The sequence below is a fragment of the Heterodontus francisci genome, chromosome 31 (genome assembly GCF_036365525.1).
Source record: "Heterodontus francisci isolate sHetFra1 chromosome 31, sHetFra1.hap1, whole genome shotgun sequence".
In the NCBI taxonomy this organism is placed as follows: Eukaryota; Metazoa; Chordata; class Chondrichthyes; order Heterodontiformes; family Heterodontidae; genus Heterodontus; species Heterodontus francisci.
The window spans coordinates 24904467-24924355 of NC_090401.1; the positions used below are offsets into that span (position 1 = coordinate 24904467).

General features: G+C 42.4%; 1 protein-coding gene across 9 annotated transcripts in view; it reads left to right on the plus strand.

Annotated features, from left to right (window-relative positions):
• Positions 1–19889, plus strand: part of LOC137347090 (ribonuclease ZC3H12A) — a 33938-nt gene that overhangs the window by 4415 nt on the left and 9634 nt on the right. For 3 of the 9 annotated variants that reach the window (XM_068011175.1, XM_068011177.1, XM_068011176.1), the window contains exons 2-4: positions 3093–3209; positions 6214–6815; positions 17497–17636. In XM_068011175.1, the coding sequence (XP_067867276.1) occupies positions 6256–6815; positions 17497–17636 (700 nt within the window). In that variant the 5' untranslated portion in view covers positions 3093–3209; positions 6214–6255. Of the gene's footprint in view, positions 1–440; positions 462–3092; positions 3210–6213; positions 6816–17496; positions 17637–19889 lie in introns of those variants that run through there. The other 6 variants (XM_068011171.1, XM_068011173.1, XM_068011170.1 and 3 more) reach the window with 4 other exon arrangements.

The window sequence follows — 19889 nt, forward strand, 5'->3', positions numbered from 1 at the left end:
ACAGTATTTATGTGGCTGGTCCAGTTAAGTTGCTTGTCAATGGTGATCCCCCCCCCCCCAGGATGTTCATAGTGGAGGATTCAGCGATGGTAATGCTGTTGAATGTCAAGGGAATGGGGTTAGATTCTCTCTTGTCGGAGATGGTCATTGCTTGTCACTTGTGTGGCATAAATTTTACTTGCCACTTATTAGCCCAAGCCTAAATGTTGTTCAGATCTTGCTGCAAGTGGGCACGGACTGCTTCAGTATCTGAGGAGCTGTGAATGGAACTGAATGCTGTGCAATCATCAGCAATCATCCCCACTTCTGATTTTGTGATGGAAGGAAGGCCATTGATGAAGCAACTGAAGATGGTTGGGCCTAGGACACTGCCCTGATGAACTCCTGCAATGATGCAGAGCATCAGTCATTCAAGAACATAGGTTATAAATCTATTACCAAAGAACTAATTTTCCATGGAGGTAAACTTAGTGACCATGTTTTATTTAATTTTCTAGCCCTCAGATTCCCTGCTTCTTCTCCATTGGTACATACCTGTCTCCATCTTACTCCCTTTAAAATTTCCTTCTTTTCTGTTTGTTTGATTCTTTTTGTTACCTTCAGCTCCTTGTACTCTATTTCTCTGTGTTCATTTTTGTACTTCTTCCTTCAGAATCTCCATCACAGCTTCATTCTGGACTTTTTCTCAGAATTGGCAGTATTACGCCTCATGATTTTTTTCGCTACTCTTCCTCCAGTGTTTCAGAAATAAAAAGCTGAAGCATAGTTGTCCCCTGTAGCATTGTGCCCAACACGGGACTACACACTCAGAAGCAGGGGGGAGTGATCTGGAGGAATGAATGGGGCTGTCCAGGACCTATACTCTTGAATTCCCTCCCTAAACCTTTCTGCCTCTCCATCTCTCTTTCCTTCTTTACAATTCACCTTACTGCTTACCTCTTTGACTAAGCTTTTAATCACCTCTGCTAATAACTTCTCCTTTGGCTCCATGTCAATTTTACTTTTGCCACTATTTATGCTACTGTTAAGTGCTGTGGGATGAGCAGGTCTTGATGTGGAATAGGATGCAGGCAGCAGAGTTTTGGGTGAACTTGGAAATGGCATGAGGGGATATAGAAGAGAGAAAGATGCCCATTCAGGGCTAGGGTAGGGTGGAAACTTAGGAGGAATGAGGCTTAATGGGCAAAGGGAAGGAAGGGAAGCAGCAGAGACAGCTGAACAGACGGTCTCAATTTTAGTGGCAAAAAGTTTCATGAGCTCCACACACATGTTGAAGGTAAGGGTGGAGGGGGCAGTGGGAAGAGGTTTAAGTGGACAAAAGAAGCCAGTGTTATCTTTGTATTCCAGGATGTTCCGAGAGTAATGAGCGGCTTTGAGCAGAGCCCAATAGTGCTTGATGTCGACTGGTCAAATCCGATGATGAATGGCATCAGATTGGATTATTTCTTTTAGTTATATTCTTATGACCACAAACCCTAGATAAGTAAACATAAAGTTATTAGTTAAGCACTTTAAAGGAAATTGTTGGTAAGCTCAAGCGCTTAATCTCACTGATGCTGAATCCCAAAATTGTCTGGTGCCCATCTCTGGCCCGACCAGAGATTTACCAATTCATGTTCAGTCATGCAATGACTTTGGAGTTATAGAGTCTTCCACTTTAGAGTGAGAAAAATTGACAGGAGGACACACTCTTCCCTGCAAGATTACATCACCCTCTTTACAAAGATTGTGGATAAGTCCATGTCTCAGGCAATCTGCCATTGGAAAAAGTGGAGATTTCATGAGATAAATCAGATGATGGAAGATGGATTTGGATGTCCTCTTGGACGGCTATCACTCTGGACTTTCCTCTTTCCGGGAAAGCACCTAGCCTCCAGGTTGCACATCATTGTAAGGACATAGAATAAAACTGAGGAACTTAGCAAGCAAGCCTATGCTTTACCCTAGGGCACAGCATGACAGGGCATTAGCTCTCAGTATTGGGAGATTATTGTCCCAGAAGTTCAGATGCCAAATTCAGTTAAAATAGTTATTTGAGAATTTACTTTTAGCATGCAAGTAGAGGTTTATGTGTGTCCTGTTTGTAGTATTCTTGGCTTGTGGGTCTGAAAATCATGGATTTGAGCCAAGGTTTCTGGAACTCTTGAGGTCTAATCATATCAGCAGAGGTGCTGTCCTTTTGCTATTAACCCCTTCGGCTGTTAAGAAAATCAGGAAACTTTTCTACTGGCCCAGCCAAATTTTTTATATTAACCAATATATTATCAGATAGAAAGTTTAACTGCTCTTTCATTTTTCTGTTGCTGGGGCAGACTGCTATACTTGCTTGCACAATAGTGCAATTGAAGCACTTCGTGATGTTTCAACATGTCATGGTGGCATTTATTATCATAACCATGCAGCAGTGGCCAAAGATCACTTTTGTAAACATGTTTTGTGACTTGGGGTAACAGAAAAGATAACAGCTTGTTGTGCACAAATTGACAATGCATTTCCTGCAAGGATCAAAAGAGAGAAGGCACAAAGTCTAAATCACTCAAACAGCAATTCCATGAATCTGTTAAGATCACAAACATGTTAACTTAGTATCAAGATAAGCAGATTCATTTAAAACATGTATGTATGGTCAGGAGGCTATATTTGCATTGTGTTATTAGATCATGATTTGGGATGAGGTAAATGAATTAGGTGGGGATAATATATTTTGTATCAAGTTATTGTAGAAAGTTAATCTGGCCAACATCAGAATGAGTTAAATGGATGCAATTTTGATTAATATTTAGGAATTATGCAAAGGTATGTAAGTCTCCCTATTTCTGGCTGTAAAATGTGATTTAGAAATATGAGATTATGTTGTAAGAATTACAAGTAAGTTTTTCACCTATCCTAAACTGCAGGTAGCATTTGTATCTGTAGCCCCATTGTCAAAGTGTTTGCACTTAGTAAAGATTTAGGATAGATCGCGTATGTTGGAAATTGTCAATAAGCTTTAGAAGTAGATCTGACTGCTTTTGTACCCTGGTATTTTAAATTAATTTACTAAATACAACATAGAAGAAAGAAAAACCTTGCATTTATATCGCACCTTTCAGAAACTCAGGAGACCCCAAAGCACTTTACAAAGAAGCACCTTGAAGTGTTGTAATGCAGGAAATGCAGTCAATTAGTGCACAGCAAGGTTCGACAAAGAGCAATAAGATAATGACCAGGTAATCTGTTTTATATATGTGTATTACTTAAATGAATAGTTTGATGGTAAATGTTTGATGTTATCAGCTGAAAATTGCTATGTAAATGTAGTGAGTCACTGCCAGCAGATATGCTATACACCACCAAACTAGTTCCTTCTCCTGACATTAATGTGATCTAGGCTGCAAAAATTGACTGGAGAGGCTGTGACTGTCCCAGCTACCCCCATGGAGCAGCATCTCTGTATTCACTTTTGTCAGCAATTGAAGGGCAACTAGTAAAGAAAAGAACTGCAACCAGTACATGTGCAGTCTTAAAGTCAATCCAGTTGCCATGGAAACTATCTTGCAATGTAGACAGACCAGTTGTACAGCCAATATAAAGGGGTCAACTAGGTAAATCATTTAAACCCCGACTTGGGACAATTAAGGTTGTCTGAATTGAAAAAAACAGAAGTATTTACTTAATCCTGGCAGTGGGACTGAACAGCAAAAGGGTTAATACTCCCAGTAAGAATGAGCTTTTTGCATGCTTTTGAGGTAGAATATAAGGCAAATGTTGACAATTTCTTTGCTAAAATAAATTAGTTTATTCCCTATACTAGTGGTTCTTTAATAGTTTTTGAATGGAACCTCAGTTTCATATTAACAGAACAGTAAATGTTTAACCTTAATTGATAAGAAGTTTTAGGAACGTTACATAGAAACATAGAAAATAGGAGCAGGAGTAGGCCATTTGGCCCTTCGAGCCTGCTCTGCCATTCATTATGATCAAAGCTGATCATCCAACTCAGTAGCCTGTTCCAGATTTCACCCCATACCCTTTGATCCCTTTAGACCCAAGAGCTATATCTAACTCCTTTTTGAAAACATTCAATGCTTTGGCCTCAACTGCTTTCTGTGGTTGCGAATTCCACAGGCTCACCACTCTCTGGGTGAAGAAATTTCTCCTCATTTTAGTCCTGAAAGGTTTACCCCGTATCGTTAGACTATGACCGCTGCTTCTGGACTCCCCCACCATCGGGAACATCCTTCCTGCATCTACCCTGTCAAGTCCTGTTAGAATTTTATAGGTTTCTATGAGATTCCCCCTTCACTTTTCTGAACTCCAGCGAATATAATCCTAACCGACTCAATCTCTCCTCATAAGTCAGTCCCGCCAACCCAGGAATCAGTCTGGTAAACCTTCGCTGCACTCCCTCTATGGCAAGAACATCCTTCCTCAGATAGGGAGACCAAAACTGCACACAATATTCCAGGTGTGGCCTCACCAAGGCCCTGTATAATTGCAGCAAGACATCCCTGCTTCTGTACTCAAATCCTCCCGCTATGAAGGCCAACATACCATTTGCCCTTTTTACCGCCTGTTGGACCTGCATGCTTACCTTCAGCGACTGGTGTACGAGAACACCCAGGTCTCGCTGCATATTCTCCTCTCTCAGTTTATAGCCATTCAGTTAAGAATCTGCCTTCCTGTTTTTTGCTACAAAGTGGGCAACCTCACATTTATCCACATTATACTGCATCTGCCATGCATTTGCCCACTCACTCAACTTGTCCAAATCACCCTGAAGCCTCTCTGCATCCTCCTCACAACTCACCCTCCCACCCATTTTCGTGTTATCTGCAAATTTGGAGATATTACATTTAGTTCCCTCATCTAAATCATTAATGTATATTGTGAATAGCTGGGCTCCTAGCACCGATCCCTGCAGTACCCCACTAGTCACTGCCTTTCTTTCGGAAAAAGCTCCATTTACCCCTACTCTTTGTTTCCTGTCTGCCAACCAATTTTCTATCCATTGCAATACACTACCCCCAATCCCATGCGCTTTAATTTTACATGCTAATCTCTTATGTGGGACTTTGACGAAACCCTTCTGAAAGTTCAAATAAACCACATCCACTGGCTCCCCCTCATTAAAAATCTTTGATCATGGACTCTAGAATTTTCCCCACTACTGACGTCAGGATGACTGGTCTATAATTCCCTGCTTTCTCTCTACCTCCCTTTTTAAATAGTGGGGTTACATTAGCCACCCTTCAATCTGTAGGAACTGTTCCACAGTCCATAGAATCTTGGAAGATGACCACCAATGCATCCACTATTTCTAGGGCCACTTCCTTAAGTACTCTGGGATGCAGACCATCAAGCCCTGGGGATTTATCGGCCTTCAATCCCATCAATTTCCCCAACACCATTTCTCTACTAATACTGATTTCTTTCAGTTCCTTTTTCTCACTAAGCCCTGTATTCCCCAACATTTCTGGTATGATATTTGTGTCCTCCTTTGTGAAGACAGAACCAAAGTATGCATTTAGTTAGTCAGCCATTTCTTTATTCCCAATAGTAAATTCTCCTGTTTCTGACTGTAAGGGACCTATATTTGTCTTCACTAATCTTTTTCTCTTCACATACCCATAGAAACTTTTACAGTCAGTTTTTATGTTCTCCACAAGCTTGCTCTCGTACTCTATTTTCCCCTTCTTATTCAATGCCTTGGTCCTCCTTTGCTGAATTCTAAACTGCTCCCAATCCTCAGGTCTGTTGTTTTTCCTGGTGAATTTATATGCCTCTTCCTTGGATCTAATGCTATCTCTAATTTCCCTTGTAAGCCATGGTTTGGCTACCTTTCCCGTTTTACTTTTGCACCAGACAGGGATAAACAATTGTTGCAGTTCATCCATGTGCTCTTTAAATGTTTGCCATTGCCTATCCACTGTCATTCCTTTAAGTAACGTTTCCCAATCCGTCATGGCCAACTCGCGCCTAATACCTTCATAGTTTCCTTAAATAAGATTCATTAAGATGGTGAATCATTTTCTACAATAAAATTTTGTCTACCTGGGCCTGTTAAGCAAGAATTAAGTAACTTGAAGTGTATTTCATGAACGCAGTGGCCCTATTCCTGTCTGCGATTGAGCATAGATAAACTTTCAATTTGGTCACGATCTGCCACTGCTTTGATAACCTCAGTTTAGCATTTATAGTAATACAAATGTATATCTCTGTACATCTTTCTAGGATTTAGATTTAAAACAACGTGGGATTTATCCGCAGGAGAACATGAGCTTGGCGGAACATGCACAATACAGCCACAAGCCCTCTTTGCATCTTTCTACCTGGGGCAAAAGCATCCCGATTGGTTCCTCACACACTACAAGGACTTGTCCTACCAAGCAGAAATTGACTTCCAATGAAGTCCAATCAAATAATGATTGGAAAGGTAACTGTTCAAAAGAATCCAGAATGGCCAATAAATCGGAGGCAGAACGTGGGACCAGGCAGGGATGCGAGGACTCCCCGCTGATCTCCTCGGATTCCTCTGAGTTGCAGATGAAAGTGGACTTCTTCCGTAAGTTGGGTTACACAGCAGAACAGATCCAAACGGTATTTCGAAAGGTGGACAGCAATGCTGACACCAACACCATACTCGGAGAGCTAGTGAAGGCCGAAGGCACTGTGGAGAAGGAGAGTGTCCCAGAGGAGGTGCCAGTGCCTATCCTAGTGTCTCGTGGAGGTCCTTCAGTCAAAGTTCCAACCAGTGGGCCGGTGACAGAAGAAGTGCAGGAGCAAGAAGCCAACTTGCGAGCAATTGTTATTGATGGCAGCAATGTTGCAATGAGGTATGTTACTGCTATTGTGTTTTTAGCCTATTTGTGTACAGAGCAAGCAGGAACATGTTGCTAGCCATCAACACCCTCTTGCTGTAAGAGGAAGTGCCAGGTATGTTGACCTCAGCAACTTGAGACCTACTGTAAGGGTTTCAATTTCGATTCACCAATTGGGGATTTTTTGTAAAAGGGCAAATGCTGGTTTTGGTAATCTTCAATTTTAACCTGCTGCTCTGAGCAGGCGGCAAAGGCATCCATCCACCTGAAGCTGGCAGTGTCCCTCTTTGAATATGCCAATGACATGCCAGATGTGATTTTGACTCTAGCCTGAGAGAAGAAGCAGCAGTGCTCTACTGGGCCCCAAATGGAAATTTGAGGCATTCCCTTGGCCCTTTTGTGCTGCGAGATTGTTCGGTCACGCCGCCCGCCCCCCCACCCCCAGACCTCCCCCACCACAGTCTCTGTCCCCACATTTACATAAGTAACTGGCAGGCAGCCATGGGTCAAGCAAATTTCTGCAGGCCAGCAGCCACATCCCAATCCGCTTCTCGTTCATCCCATAGTGGGGAGGGCATCAGTCAGTGGCATGATACTGAAGCCTAATGTTTCAAATTGAAGTGGCCTTATTCAATCGTGGAACCGGTGGTTTTCTGCTGCCTGTCAAAATCACCACCCCCTCCTCCCCCAAGATGAGGAACAAAAATGATTTTATATGTGCTTGGAAGCTATTGGAGAGAGTTCCATGTATGTGGTCAATGTCTGGTTTTCAGCTTTCCCGAATTCAGGAATCACAGTGCTCTGAATTCCAAATATCTCATTATTGGCTGGGGTGGGAATATTAAAGGGAATTTCAATGATTGTAAAATAATTCCATCTCTAACCTTTGCGCAAGTTCTAAAGAAATGAAAGAATTCCTGGAACTATTTGACATTACGGGAATCTTGCCTCTGCTTCCTGCATTGATTCAGTACCTTTTGACCTTCCACTGACTCATCAGCAACACAAGTCTTTAGACATAACTTTTTATAAATCATATGCAAATAGGCCTACACTTCCTTCTGAGGGGAATTTTCAGCTCTGGCATGGCCTGCACAGGAGAACACACTGCTTCTGTCACCAGATGCTGTATAAGATAATGGCTGTGAAATTGGAAAGGTTCCAAAGAGAGTTACCAACAATACATTGAAATGCTTTGAGTCCACAGGGTGGTGCAGGGGTGCAATTTTAACCCATCCACAATAGGTGGGAAGGAGTCAACATGGAGGTTAAATTGTCAAATAGGCAAAATCTGGCCTCAACCCACCACAAACAAGCCTACTTTCATTTTAATTGTAGTAGTTCTGTTCCTGATATTTTTGCAACCATTTGGAACCAGGTTTCCCAGTGCTCAGGAAACATAGCAGCTGAAATGAGGCGGAAGAAGCCAGATCCAGCTTTTTCTAGCATTGTTTGTGGGCCAGGAGAAGCAGGAGTGCTTCCCCTTTGGCCCCTCAAGCAAATTTTCTGCTGCACTCTTTCCCTCTCTGGGATCGGCAGACTCCAGCACCAAACCTTCAATGTTTCACAATCCCCTCTCTTCCCGATTTCCAGTCCGAATCTTACCCACCCCCACAAAACCTGCAATGTTTCCTGGTTGCCAGGGACTGTCCACACTGGCCCCTGGCTGCGGCCTTCTACCACAGGCTTTCCCACCTGGTAACTGGTCAGCCTGTCAATTTGACCAGCTGCTGGACGGAAAACAGAGTGGACAAATGATAAAACGATCCTGTCCTTAAATTCCAGAGGACTTTCTCATTCATGGCATTTCCTGGTTAACCCCTCCACCCGAGCAAACACTAGTCCCGCTCAATCCTCGCTTTCCCATAAATATTGGAGCCACTGTTTCTCCTGTGCTTAAATCAAAGCAGCCAGTGAGCTCTGATTGAAGGGATTGACTATATTTACAGTCAGCACTGTTCACAGCTGTCCAAGTATTTGCTGTCAGTCTGAGAAGGTTGAGAAGAGGTGACCACAGTGTATGTCAACTACCCGAGGGCACTCTGCCCTAATCTTCCTCTGCCCTGTTTAGCAATACTGCTGCAATCCCAATTTCCTCTTGTATTTCTCATGACCCCTCCCCCTCATCGTGAAGACATGTAACTCTGACTGAACTTTGGAACTGCAGAAGCCAGCAGGCCCTGCCCCCATCCCCTCACTCAAATGAACCACTCTTTTACATATCAGTGAGTGTCAATGGATTACAACAGCACAGGGGGGAGGTGAGATACAAAACCTGATGTGATCATGTTGTCCATAATCTGCATTTTACTGCAAAGGGTGCCACTGGATAATAATCAGCAGCAAAAATTATCACTATATTTTCCTCTCCCTAGTCTGGGGTCACTGAGGCCAATAGTGACTACCCCACTGTACTCCCGCAGCTCTCGTATGGAACCTTTCTCCATAGCAGATATGGAAAAGATAAACAGTGGGCAGAGCGCCCACCCATTGCTGCCAGGTGGGCGACCCAGTCCATTACCAAGCTAATGGCAAGCTCCACACTCCAGGTGGGTGTCTTGCTGCAGCTCACCAGCTCAGTGCCAGTGCAATATCATGTGACAACTGGCATGCATTTAAGTCTGAGGTGGGGGAAGAGACCAATTGCATAGGGCAGGGGAGGGGCCTGGGAAGGGAGTGAGCCAGAGCATTTTTATGAACTCCTTTAAACCTCTTTTCAGAAGGTGACACTGATCGAGTCTGATAAGGAACTGGACTATTAGATGAAGCAGTCCTTCCAAGGCATTCCCAATGTGATGACATGCAAGCAAGATGTTGCCATCAGTTGCCATCCACAGCATCCCAACCATTAAAAAAAAAATTATCAGAGAAACTCGGGCTGGTGGGCACAGATTTGAAAAATCCTAACTAGGCAAAAATAAAGGTGACAGGGTCATTTCACTGCTTTCGGGGTCTCTAGAAATAGCTGTCAATCCTCCATGATTAACGACTCCAAGTGGGGACTACTCATATTATGATGGCGCACAATTTGTGACTCATTGTCTGAATCGTAAATATCTGCAAAAGCTCTGACAAAAAACAAACTTCCAGACTGAAGCTACACTGGTTCTCATTGACTATCTATCCCACATCCTCCTTTATGAAAGATTCTATGGTAGGGGGCGGTAAGTGAAGTTTCCATTTTAACTCCAGCTATTTTCCAAATGTTGCAAGTGAAATAGAGGCTGCTTTCACAAAAAGCTCTGCAATATTATGGTTTGCCGGAAGTATGAGTTAATAGTGTAACATTGACTTCAAGACCATGAGGAGAAAGAATACAAAGTACAGGATATTTAGAACCATTATCGTTGGATCTGTTTGGCTACTGTTTCATTCCTTGCTGTACAGAAACTACCACTGTGATCCTGTGAGTTGGGAAGGTCGTTGCCATCATTTTCCATTGAGAATACAGCATGACAAGAGACACAAATGTTTACAAGAGTATACAATTGTATGTGTGTGTGTGTGCGTGTAATATAATTGCACATTAATATTCTCATTTCAAAGCTCTGACAGGGCAATCAATCACCTCATAGGCAAGCAGCTGCTTCAGCATAGTTCCATTGGGTGTTTCCTTAAGGAACCGAACAAATCTGAACAGGCCTGGTCTAGATTTCCTCTGAGCTGGGGAGTTTTCTGTTCTGTGAGATACATCAACCTGAAACAGCACAAGGCTTTGAAGCTGGGCCATCTTTTGAGATGTCCAGTTTCAACTTTGAAAGTAATCCGAGCTGGTCCTCGTGTTCATTGAAGTTTCATGGTAAGGGTAACGTGTGGAGACTCTAAATTGAAACAAATTCATTCGGTCCTTTTATTTTCATCCAGACTAATGACAACAACAGAACTACCACATTGCAGAAATTAATTTTAGCAAGAATATAGGACAGTGTAGATCAAATACAGAGAGTAAGCCCTGTTCCATCCTGAATTTCAGGGACTAATATTATCCTTTGTATCCAGTCCTTTACTGTATTATGTTTTGGAGAATAACTACATTTTAAACTAACTATTTTAATATGGAAAATGTAAAATTATACATCAACATGCACTCTCAAGTTTAATTATGTCCTTATATTAAATATTTTAAACAATGTTGGTGAGCTTTTAGCTATGTTTGTGAGAACAACTCACTCAAAACTCCCCACTCCTCAAAAAATCTTAATGAACAAGCATTTCGCAAATCCATCAGCAAACATATGAAGCAATTGTGTAAACCGAACTAAAATGCATCATTGTATTATTTGCACATAATCTGATCACAGCTAAAATGACTGCACAGCTCTACTGGCTGTTCTCACGACTTACAAAGTAAGAAAAAGATTTGCCAAACTGTGAGTCATGAGGGCAGTGCACTTTTTAAATAACTATGATTTATAAAACTAAAATAAGAATGTAGAAAGATTAATTCCATAAAGGCTGCAATTAGGAGGAATTAACCAAAGGCAGCTCTTGGGTAAAGGTTAACAATAGTAACAAACAGCAGGGAACTGAGAGGCTCCACTTATCCTGCTGTACCATAAGGTTCTGAATGTTCTCTCGAACTAATAACGCAGGATGTGAGTTCAGTGTTGGGGTAGCAGACCGAGTGTCAAGATCGTATGGACATGCCAGTGTGAGGCTTGTGCCATGTTACCAACTGAGTCTCATCATCTGCAAAGTGAGTCTGCTGCCTGATTCCAGTAGGTGGGAGTGGGGCTTAGAAACCACTAACCGGGAATCCATGTGAACTGTTCTTGGCAATGAGGCAACTAGGTTGTGGGAATGTCCTGAGGAGACTGTACTGGGGGATGTGGGGGGTGGAGGGGGGGGGGAGCGGGAGAGAAACCCAATGCAGAGGAGGCCCATGGTTTCCTAGTGGGGCTCGGAGGAACATTCTACTCCTCCTGGCCCACAAGGAAACCAAAAGATGTTTTATTTAAACGATCTTCCTGGCCCTATTCTGTGCTTGTTCCTGCTCCTGTTTATGGCCAGATTTCACTGGCAGCTCTCTCTCTGGGTGCAGCTGCACATTAAAATTGTCTCTGGATCCTTTATCCTTTTTGTATCGTAGGACACCAACTTTAGCATATTTACCAGGCCTTCACCTTTTTGTGGCAAAGGTGGAACACACTGTACAAATGGCAGCGAGTAGGAATGTTTCAGGGGCACAGGTGAAAGGATGGCATGCCCTGTTCTCATTGGATCCAGGAAGGAGGGATTTAAAATCAGTGCTTACTTAACATTATAGACTATAACCTTACTTCACAGTGTGTTGTGAAGATCCCACCCCAATATTTGCAGGTAAAATCAAGAAGAATTGCCAATTCATTGTGAGGGCCTTTCCTTCAATAAGGAAACATTTGTTCTTATCAATGATCTTGGTGATGTCATGGCTGCTATCAATTTGGAAACTAATTCAAACTTCTAGAGGGAATGGCTGTTTCCTTATTACTGGCCTGCCAGTGCCAAACCATGCTTGCCCAACTCTCCCCTGTATCACAACTGAATATATTGACTTTGTCTTTTACTACAACTATTAGCACTCCCTATAGAATCATAGAAAGTTTGAGGCACAGAAAGAGGCCACTTGGCCCACCGTGTCTGTGCTGGCCGATAAACAATCCACCTATTCGAATACCACCTTCCAGCATTTGGTCTGTAGCCCTGCAGCTTACGGCACTTGAGGTGCATATCCAGATTCCTTTTGAATGAGTTGAACGTCTCTGCCTCAACTACCCTTTCAGGCAGTGAGTTCCAGACCCCCACCACCCTCTTTGCCTTTTCTTCCATGATATTTATGTCATTTCATCTCTCCCGCCCTATCACAGGCCTTCCCTTTTGTTCTTCTTCTCCACCATTTCCCGCGCCTCCCCCCCAACCCTTTCACTTGCTCAAAACCTTTATAAAACCTGTGCCAATTCTGATGAAAGGTCACAGACCTGAAACATTAACTCTGTTTCTCTCTCCACAGATGCTGCCTGACCTGCTGAGTATTTCCAGCACTTTCTGTTTTTTATTTCAGCCTTCCAGCATCTGCAGTATTTTGCTGTTATTTGAATATGTTGGCTGCTGTGCTTTAACTCGATTCTGTCTACAACATTCTTATTATAATTGCACCACCTAAATATTGTGATTACTCCCCCTGAGGAAGCATGTTATGAATCACAAGATACATCTACCTCAGAGTTAGGAGACTCCATAAACGGCTGTGCTTAAACAGGTCATCTGAGGATCTTAAATTTAAACACTTCACATTTATTTTAATATTCGGAGGTTCGGAAATTGTTACGCTTTGTAAACAAGTATCGTTGATGGAGACCATTTCTACTTCCTGTCGGGGGTGTTGTGCTGTGTGACATAAAACCTCAGAGGAAATCATTTTTGTGATGCAGGGCATCACGTTGTTTCAGCTGTGGCTCAGTTGGCTGTCACTGAATCAGAAAGTTCCAAGTCCCACTCCAGAGACTTGAGCACAAAATCTAAGCTGACACGCCAGGGCAGTACTGAGGAAGAGCTGCACTGTCAGCGTTGCCATCTTACAGCTGCCCTCTCAAGTACGTGTAAAAGATCTCATGGTACTATTTTGAAGAACAGCATGGGAGTTTTCCTCTATGTCCTGGTCAATAAATATCCCTCAACCAATATCGAAAAGTAGATTATCTGGTTATTATCACATTGCTGTTCATGGGACCTTGCTGTGCACAAATTGGTTGCCACATTTCCTAGATTACAACTGTGGCTACACTTCAAAAGTATTTAGTTGACTGTAAAGTGCTTTGAGACATCCTGACGTCATGGAAGTCTCTATAAATGTAAGTTTTTTTTAAATTATACTTGACCTTGAATTATACAAAAATTCATTCTCTGCCATGCATTGCAAGTTGCTGCTAATTTGGTACTTGCTTTGTATTTATTCCTCTTTCGACATTTGCATGCAGTATGAAAGAAACCATTTTTTCTAAGATGCAAGAGGTTCACTGTGAATTCATTCATTGAAAATATTCCAAGGAAGAAGAGATCACAATCATTCTCTTCCTCACCAAAATAAACAAAATCATAGATAAAATTAAATATAAAAATTGGCGACAGAGGCCTGTGAATGACTGAGAATATTAACCCAATTAAGCTATTTTCAGTCACCATCTGAAAGTTACATGAATTACTGACTGGAATTGAGTTGCAGATTTTTTTATATTCGTTTCATAGGATGTGGGAGTCACAAGCAGGGCCAGCATTTATTGCCCATCCCTAATTCCCCTTGAGAAGGTGGTGGTGAGCTGCCTTCTTGAACCGCTGCAAACTATCTCGTGTGGGCACACCCACAGTGCTGTTAGGAAGGGAGTTCCAGGAATTTGATCCAGTGACAATGAAGGAACAGCAATAGGATTCCAAGTCAGGATGGTGTGTGACTTGGAGGGGAATTTGCAGATGGTGGTGTTCCCACATGCTTGCTGCCCTTGTCCTCCTAGGTGGAAGAGGTTGTGGATTTGGAAGGTGCTGTTGAAGGAGGCGTGGTCATTTGCTGCAGTACATCTTGTAGATGGTACACACTGCAGCCACTGTGCATCAGTGGTGGAGACAGCAAATGTTTAAGGTGGTGGATGGGGTGCCAATCAAGCAGGCAGGTTTGTCCTGGATGGTGCTGAGCTTCCTGAGTGTTGTTGGAGCTGCACTCAGCCAGGCAGGTGGAGAGTATTCCATCACACTCCTGAGGGTGGACAGGCTTTGCATAGTCAAGAGGTGAATAACACGCTGCAGAATTCCCAACCTCTAATGTGCTGTTGTAGCCACAGTATTTATGTGACTGCTCCAGTTCAGTTTCTGGTCAATGGTAACCCCCAGGATGTTGATAGTGTGGGATTCAGTGATGGTAATGCAGTTGAATGTCAAGGGGAGATGGTTAGATTCTTTCTTGTTGGAGATGGTCATTGCCTGGCACTTGTGTGGCATACATGTTACTTGCCACTTATTAGCACAAGCCTGGATGTCTGTTATCATCTGTTATAGGAATTTCACATTTAAAAAAAATTGCAGTGTTCTTTATTATTTACTTAAAAAACACAATTACTCACTGCCTGGTATAAGGCAAAAGTTATTACTGATGTTATGACAGGACCTGAAGATGTATGGGCAATGTTCCTTCTAAATTTTATTTTAACTGGGCTGGCTACAAACTACTCAAAGCTATTTTTTGTCTATGGGCAGTTTTCCTTTTAAGAAACATGGCTTACATTATGCTCGAAATTTCTCCCAATAAACTGACAAAGTTGTGAGTGGCTTGTTTATTTTAATGCGTGGTATATTCCAGATCGCTGCGCACGCAGGCATCTTAGAGGGAACAGTGTGACTGGGATTAAGTTTTACCTTTCTTTATCAAGACTAGATTATGGGAAATTGCCCTCATTCTGAACTGAGTCAGAGTTGAGTGAAATCTCCCCGTTGCCTTTCTTCCCTGTTACAGTCGGTGACCTTACTGTAGCGATTGCAGATTACCTTGATGACTGTTCAACTCACCCATCACATGATCACACCATGAGTTCAGACGACTCATTCAGATTAAGTGAGATAAGAAACTAAAGCTTGGCAAGTTCATAACTTTTGTCAATCTCATTAAAACAGTGTGATATACACATTTAGTCATAATATATATTTAAACACGTGCACACACATAGGAATCTCTGGTTGTATGAATTATGTCTCTTTTTGTTGCCTAATAATAGCTTTGTTTCACGTGACCTAAGAACTGGTGTTGGGCAGGCCCATGTCCAACTCCAGTTGCTTGCGGTCTCAGAAATGCTGTGAATTATGTGATTGGAATTCAGGATCTAAATTTGAACATGGTCTCCAAATGGTAGAATCGAAAGTCTAAAGATATTCTATGCTTTCTTTTGTTGTAGATTGTGTATTAAGACATTAAAGAGTTAAATTCTATCTTATACATAAGATGCTTTGCAATACTATAGACACAGATCACCAGTTAGATAACAAAGGTTCTTTTGACCCAATTTTCTTTTGAAACTTGAAGCATGCCAACTCATGTTAACACCTGCAGTGTAAGTCTGAGAGCTGTCTGCATTAAGCCGCCAAATAAGCCCCCCCAAGTGTGCTGTTACTGAGCTCTTCAGTGTCTATTACTGCTGAGATTGCTAGAATTTGTACGCGGCTGCATATTTCTGGCTGTGTGACTCAGCAGATTGGTGCATTGGCACACAGAGTGATGGACTTGATAGATTCAATTTCTCATCTGTCATTTCCTACAGGGTAAGTTTCCGAAATTCAATTCTGACATCCGACTGAGGCAATTGAGCAAGAGAAAGGAACTCAAGAATGCAAGACAATGAATAGGGCTTTCTCTTAACTCCTGGTGGCAAGCTTAGTCATAGCTTTATCAAGGGCCTAATAGTGTTTTGAAAAACACCTGAAAAGCATCAGTACCGAGATGCTTAAAAGTTGCTGAAAAAGTTAAAAGCAAAGTAAAGGTGAAGGGATAAGGTCCATCCAGACAAAGCAGCCCACTTGCTTGGCACCCCATCCACCGTCTTAAACATTCACTCCCTCCACCAGCAGCGCACAGTAGCGACAGTGTGTACCATATACAAGATGCACTGCAGCAACTTGCCAAGGCTCCTTCAACAGCACCTTCTAAACCCACGACCTCTATCTCCTAGAAGGACAAGAGCAGCAGACATGTAGGAACACCATAACCGACAAGTTCCCCTCATAGTCACACATCATTCTGACTTGGAAATATATCGTGGCTCCTTCACCATTGCTGGGTCAAAAACCTGGAACTCCTTCCCTAACAGCACTGTGGGTGTTCCTATACCACATGGACTGCAGCAGTTCAAGAAGGCAGCTCACCACCACCTTCTCAAGGGCAATTAGGGATGGGCAATAAATACTGACCTTGTCAGCAATGTCCACATCCCATGAACAAATACAAAATTGTACATTACACTGTTAAGGCTGAAGGCAACAGGAGACAAGATGAGATAATTGAAGAACTCAAACAAGATCAAGCTTACATTCTGAAAGTTGGAGAGAGTAATTCTAAGTAGATATGGAGAAAGTGAAGGAGTAAGAAAAAAATTGGTTTTGGCATTCTGATAGGATCAAACATTTAACAATGGCACAACTCCTGGTGAACCAAATAAACTTACTGCTCAGTAATGAAAATTACAATAATTTACCAGCAAGCAGATAAATAATGAGAATGCAGAACTATCTTTAAAAATTAGCAGTTATTCACAGACAACTGTTAATAGTTATTTATTAAGACACCCACATTGGCTTTCCCATATGATCCTGTTGAACATGTCAGATACAAGGCTTAAATTATCAGGAATACAATGAGTTATTTGTACCTGACACATGGCTATCAATAGCAGAAGAAGTGAAAAAAACTGGGTGGGAGTGTATCATTTCAATACAGACATCTTAATGCAACAGGAGAGTCATCAGCTCTGTAATACCCTATCTACTAGCAGTCGTCCTGATGTACATATTAAGCTTGTCACTTGCATTCTATAGTCACTAAGCTCATGCTTTTATGCTAGGTAAATATAACATTCATAGTGGAATGGTTTTATGCCCTCAGTGATTGTAAGTGCTGTCAGACTTAAGATGAAGTGTAAGGTGAACACAGTGTAATCATGAGTGTATCTGGATTATGTTTCAGTCATGGGAATAAAGAGGTCTTTTCTTGCCATGGGATTCAGCTGGCTGTGAACTGGTTCCTGGAGAAAGGTCACACAGACATCACTGTCTTTGTCCCATCTTGGAGGAAGGAACAGCCAAGACCCGATGTGCCAATTACAGGTATACAAGTGTTCCGATTAATCTGTTTGTGATAGTTTCACACTTGTTTGCTTTCCCATTAATACTGAACCACTGTAATGAAAACTGTATAAAGAGGATCATTATCATTGTCAAGGACTGTTGTGAGCACTGCACAAAAAGATAGTAACTTTTAAATAAGCTTTTAACACTCTCCAGATTCTCAGTCTTTGTTGTGTCCTGGGTCAATGATTGTTACACAAGATCAACTTACAGCTCCAGCTGTTGGGAAAGATAATTGTGGGAAATGTATTGCAGCCTATCTGTATGGATCTGGAGCTTCCTAGTTACTGGTATGAAATGCATATTTCTTTAAATAGTCATTTGGTAGTACAGAACTTGAGTATTGCTGAAAACAGAGACATTTTGTTGAAGCTTTTCGTCTTTCACTCATCAGGACAATTCGCAAGATACATTGGTATTCTTGTGAATTGTCCTGATAAATGCAAGATGAAAAGCTTTGACAAAATGTCTCTGTTTTCAGCAATACACAATTTCTTTAAATGTTATATGAAACTGATACTGCAGTGGGCCATAGTTGAGGATGTGACACCAAATTAACAAAACCTAATTGTTTCCTAACTGATAGCTCCACATTCCTGGTTGCTTTCCAATTCTGTAGCATGTACCATGCAGCAGCCTAGATAATTGTTGGATCCGTGCCTGTTTTCCAGATGATCAGTCATTTACCTCAATGCCATTTGTGGGAGCTAGTTGTGCATCATTGGCTGTAAAGTGCTTCAGGATGTCCTGAGGTTGGAAAAGATAATTTATAAAATGCAAGATCTGTCTTTCTAAGCATGCAATTTGGTGGGTGGCTTGTTTTTTTTCATTTGTTCCTGGGATGTGGGCATCACTGGCTAGGCCAGCATTTATTGCCCATCCCTAATTGGCCTTGAGAAGGTGGTGGTGAACTGCCTTCTTGAACTGCTGCAGTCCATGGGGGTAGGTATACCCACAGTGCTGTTAGGAAGGGAGTTCCAGGATTTTGATCCAACGACAGTGAAGCAACGGCGATCTAGTTCCAAGTCAGGATGGTGCGTGGCTTGGAGGAGAACTTGCAGGTGGTAGTGTTCCCATGCATCTGCTGCCATTGTCCTTTTAGGTGGTAGAGGTTGTGGGTTTTTAAGGTGCTGTCTAAGGAGCCTTGGTACCTAGCTGCAGTGCATCTTGTAGATGGTACACTCTGCTGCCACTGTGCGTCTGTGGTGGAGGGAGTGAATGTTTGTGGATGGGGTGTCAAGCAAGTGGGCTGCTTTGTCCTGGATGATGTCGAGCTTCTTAAGTGTTGTTGGAGCTGCACCCATCCAGGCAAGTGCAGAGTATTCATCACGCTCCTGACTTGTGCCTTGTAGATGGTGGACTGACTTTGGGGAGTCAGGAGGTGTGTTACTCGCTGCAGGATTCCTAGCCTCTGAACTGCTCTTGTAGCCACAGTGTTTATATGGCTACTTCAGTTCAGTTTCTGGTCAATGGTAACCCCCAGGATGTTGATAGTGGGGATTCAGCGATCGTATTGCGATTGAATGTCAAGGGGAGTTGGTTAGATTCTCTCTTGTTGGAGATGGTCATTGCCTGGCACTTGTGTGGCATGAATGTTACTTGCCACTTTCAGCCCAAGCCTGGATATTGTCCAGGTCTTGCTGCATTTTTACATGGACCGCTTCAGTATCTGAGGAGTCACGAATGGTGCTGAACATTGTGCAATCATCAGAGAACATCCCCACTTCTGACCTTATGATTGAAGGAAGGTCATTGATGAAGCAGCTGAAGATGGTTGGGCCTAGGACACTACCCTGAGGAGCTCCTGCAGTGATATCCTGGAGCTCAGATGATTGAACTCCAATAACCAGAACCATCTTCCTGTGCGCTAGGTACGACTCCAACCAGTGGAGTGTTTTCTCCCAATTCCCATTGACTCCAGGTTTTTTTTTTCAGGTTGTTTTTCTTCAGGTTTGCACTTGCTGCTGTTCAATATTCAGTATATTCACACCTAATCTGTACTAATGCTTTGTCTTTCAACACACCATTAACATATTGTTTGCCTTTGCTCCGTGACCTTTTGGTCAGCTATGTGGCCTGGTCCAATCTACACCTTCTCCTTTGTTATCTCTTGCCCCACCCCCACCTCACTTGCTTATAATCTGTGACTTTTCTAATATTTGTCAGTTCCGAAGAAGGGTCACTGACCCGAAACGTTAACTCTGTTTCTCTTTCCACAGATGCTGCCAGACC